This window comes from Mandrillus leucophaeus, unplaced genomic scaffold (assembly GCF_000951045.1).
Source record: "Mandrillus leucophaeus isolate KB7577 unplaced genomic scaffold, Mleu.le_1.0 Scaffold440, whole genome shotgun sequence".
NCBI lineage: Eukaryota > Metazoa > Chordata > Mammalia > Primates > Cercopithecidae > Mandrillus > Mandrillus leucophaeus.
Window position 1 is genome coordinate 721104 of NW_012104699.1, and position 1740 is coordinate 722843.

Sequence of the window (1740 nt, forward strand, 5' to 3'; positions counted from 1 at the left end):
GCTTTCCCACATTGCTTACATTCATAGGGTTTCTCTCCAGTGTGAGTCCTACCATGCTTTCGAAGGTGTGAGGTAGATGTGAAGGCTTTCCCACATTGCTTATACTCATAGGGGTTCTCTCCAGTATAAGTCCTTTCCTGATATCGAAAGGAAGTGAAAGAAAAAAGGCTTTACCAAATTGCTTACATTCATAGAGTTTCTCTCCAGTGTAAGATTTTTCATGTATTTGAAATGACATGGCAGAATACAAGCCTTTCCCACATATCTTACATTTATAAGGTCTTTCTACAGAGTGCATTCTTATGTGTGCTTGTGTCCTTTCATGAATTTGACGGTTCCGGGCAGATCCGAAGGGTTTCCCACATTCCTTCCATTCATAGGGTTTCTCTCCATTGTGCGTCCTACCATGCATTTGAAGGTGTGGGGCAGATCTGAAGGTTTTCCCTCATTGGTTACACTCACAGGGTTTCTCTTCAGGGTGACTCCTACCATGCATTTGAAGGACTGAGGCAGCTCTGAAGGCTATCCCACATTGCTTGCATTTATATGGCTTCTCTCCAGTGTGAGTCCTTTCATGATATCGAAAGGAACTGGAACTAATGAACATTGCTTGCATTCATAGAGTTTCTCTCTAGTGTGAGTTTTTTCATGTCTTTGAAACGATTTGGAACAATAAAAGCCTTTCCCACATATCTTACATTTATAACATCTTTCCCCAGAGTGTATTCTTATGTGTGTTTGTGTCCTTTCATGACTTTGAAGGTTATTCACATATCTGAAGGCTTTCCCACATTCCTTACATTCATAGGGTTTCTCTCCAGTGTGAGTTCTACTATGCACTCGAAGGTGTGAGGCAGATCTGAAGGCTTTCCCACATTGCTTACACTCATAGGGTTTCTCTCCAGTGTGAGTCCTTTCATGATATCGAAGGGAACTGGAATGAGGGAAGGCTTTACCACATTGCGTGCATTTATAGGGTTTATCTCCACTGTGAATTTTTTCATGTCTTTGAAATGAATTTGCAGAACAAAAGCCTTTCCCACATATCTTACATTCATAAGGTCTTTCTCCAGAGTGCATTCTTATGTGTGTTTGAAAACTTGTAAGAGAGGATAATGCTTTCCCACACTGCTTACATTCATAAAATTTTTTCCTAGAGTGGATCCTTTCATGTATACGAACGTAACGGGGACACGTGAACGCTTTCCCACATTCCTTACACTGATAAGGCTTCTCTCCCGTGTGACTCCTTTCATGTCTACGATAGGATCTGGGACTATGAAATGCTTTCCCACATTCCTGATATTCATAAGGCTTTTCTCCAGTGTGAGTTCTTTTATGTATTTGAAGGGCAGCAGAATAACTGAAGGATTTACCACATTGTTTACATTCATATGGTTTCTCTCCAGTGTGAGTTCTTTCATGGATAAGATATAATCTGAGACAATGGAAGGCTTTCCCGCAAAACTTACATTTATAAGGTCCATCTCCTTTGTGTATTACCATGTGTCTTTGAATGCTTGAATAGAAAACAAAGGTTTTTCCACATTCTTTACAAACATAGGGTTTCTCTCCAGTGTGATCCCTTTCTTGTGCTCTAAAGGAGGGGCGATATCTGAAGGCTTTTTTAGGTTGCTGACACTTACATGGCTTCGGTCCATATTCCTGATACTCATATGCCTTGTGTCCAATGTCACCTCTGATGTTCATATTAAAAGATGAGTTACCTATGCCAACTTC

General features: G+C 40.6%; 1 protein-coding gene across 1 annotated transcript in view; it reads right to left on the reverse strand.

Annotated features, from left to right (window-relative positions):
* The window catches only part of LOC105549492 (zinc finger protein 69-like), a 40875-nt gene that overhangs the window by 7169 nt on the left and 31966 nt on the right, over nt 1-1740 (reverse strand). Inside the window, 3 exon segments of the mRNA XM_011994068.1 lie at nt 3-127; nt 313-597; nt 774-1487. Coding sequence (XP_011849458.1) covers nt 3-127; nt 313-597; nt 774-1487 — 1124 coding nt within the window.